This window comes from Petaurus breviceps, unplaced genomic scaffold (genome assembly GCF_028583685.1).
Source record: "Petaurus breviceps papuanus isolate PSGF00001 unplaced genomic scaffold, PetGlider_PUasm1.0 388, whole genome shotgun sequence".
Classification (NCBI taxonomy): Eukaryota; Metazoa; Chordata; class Mammalia; order Diprotodontia; family Petauridae; genus Petaurus; species Petaurus breviceps.
In genome coordinates, this window is record NW_027186309.1 from 12,562 (window position 1) to 13,614 (window position 1,053).

General features: G+C 59.0%; 1 protein-coding gene across 2 annotated transcripts in view; it reads left to right on the forward strand.

Annotated features, from left to right (window-relative positions):
- Window positions 1-1,045, forward strand: part of LOC138170820 (NBAS subunit of NRZ tethering complex-like) — a 13,600-nt gene extending 12,555 nt beyond the window's left edge. For both annotated transcript variants that reach the window (XM_069100313.1, XM_069100314.1), the window contains one exon: window positions 190-1,045. In XM_069100313.1, coding sequence (XP_068956414.1) covers window positions 190-468 — 279 coding nt within the window. In that variant the 3' untranslated portion in view covers window positions 469-1,045. The remainder of the gene's footprint in view (window positions 1-189) is intronic.
- Window positions 1,046-1,053: the final 8 nt, after the last annotated feature.

The following is a 1,053-nucleotide window of genomic DNA, read 5'->3' on the forward strand; positions in this document are numbered from 1 at the left end:
CCAGGAAGCCCTGAGCTGATGTCCTCTGCCTTAGACTGGCCAGGGCCTCCCAGAGACTCTCAGCTGCAGATGAGGTGCCGATCTTTCTTGGGAGAGGGCATTCCCTTCCCTGGGAGTCCTCTCCCTGGCACTGACCCTGGAAAGGGGAGCTCAGGTACTCCTGGTTCTGTGTGTGCTCTTTCCCTGCAGTGTGAGACAAGGCTGGCTCCAAAGAGATCCCGTTTGGACACCAGGCCGGAGGAGGAAGAGGATGGAGAAGAGGACTCTGACTCGGAGGACGAAATGTCGGCCAGGGTTCGATACTTCAGTTACATCAAGCAAGGCCTTTACTTTGTAACGGAGATGGAGCGTTTCGCTCCACCCCGAAAGCGTCCTCGGACCATCACCAAGAACTACCGGCTGGTGAGCCTGAGGTCCACTACTCCCGAGGAGCTCTACCAGCGCAAGGTGGGCACAGCCCGGCCCTGAGGGGCCTGGAGCTCCTGGGGGGAGGCTCGCTTTCTGACTTTGGGCTGTGGCACCGCTGACTTAGGAGAGCTCATTGAAAGGGATGGGGACAGGGCTGCTGCTAGCTCCTGAGGAACGACACAGCGGGAGCCACCCTGAAAGTCAGGAAGCCGGTGCTGGGTGGTGCTTACCTCTCACAGTCCTTTCTACCTTACCTGCTACATTTGGTTCATGAGGCAGACCCTTGTGCCAGCCAGGAGGGGTCTTGTATGTCTTAAAGAGCCTTCGGGACAAGAGGGCCTGGGTTCTAGTGGGATCGCAGACATATCTTGTTTGGGTGGCCCCTCCTTGCAGAGAAGGTGCTGCCCTGCCCTGGCAGAGGGGGGTGTCCATACCCAGGAAGCCCCTGGTCCGGTCCCTGTCCTGACATGTAGCTCTTGTGAGTGCTGAGGAGTGGAGGGACTGGCCCTGCCCTTTACCCTTGTCTTTGTGCTTCTTTGCTTGGCCATAGGCCAAGGTCCCCTTTAAGGACTTAGGTGAGGCCCAGGTCGCACCCAGGGTGTGGTCTTGGGCGCTCTGCTTCCTGCCATGGCCAGTGGGCTCTGA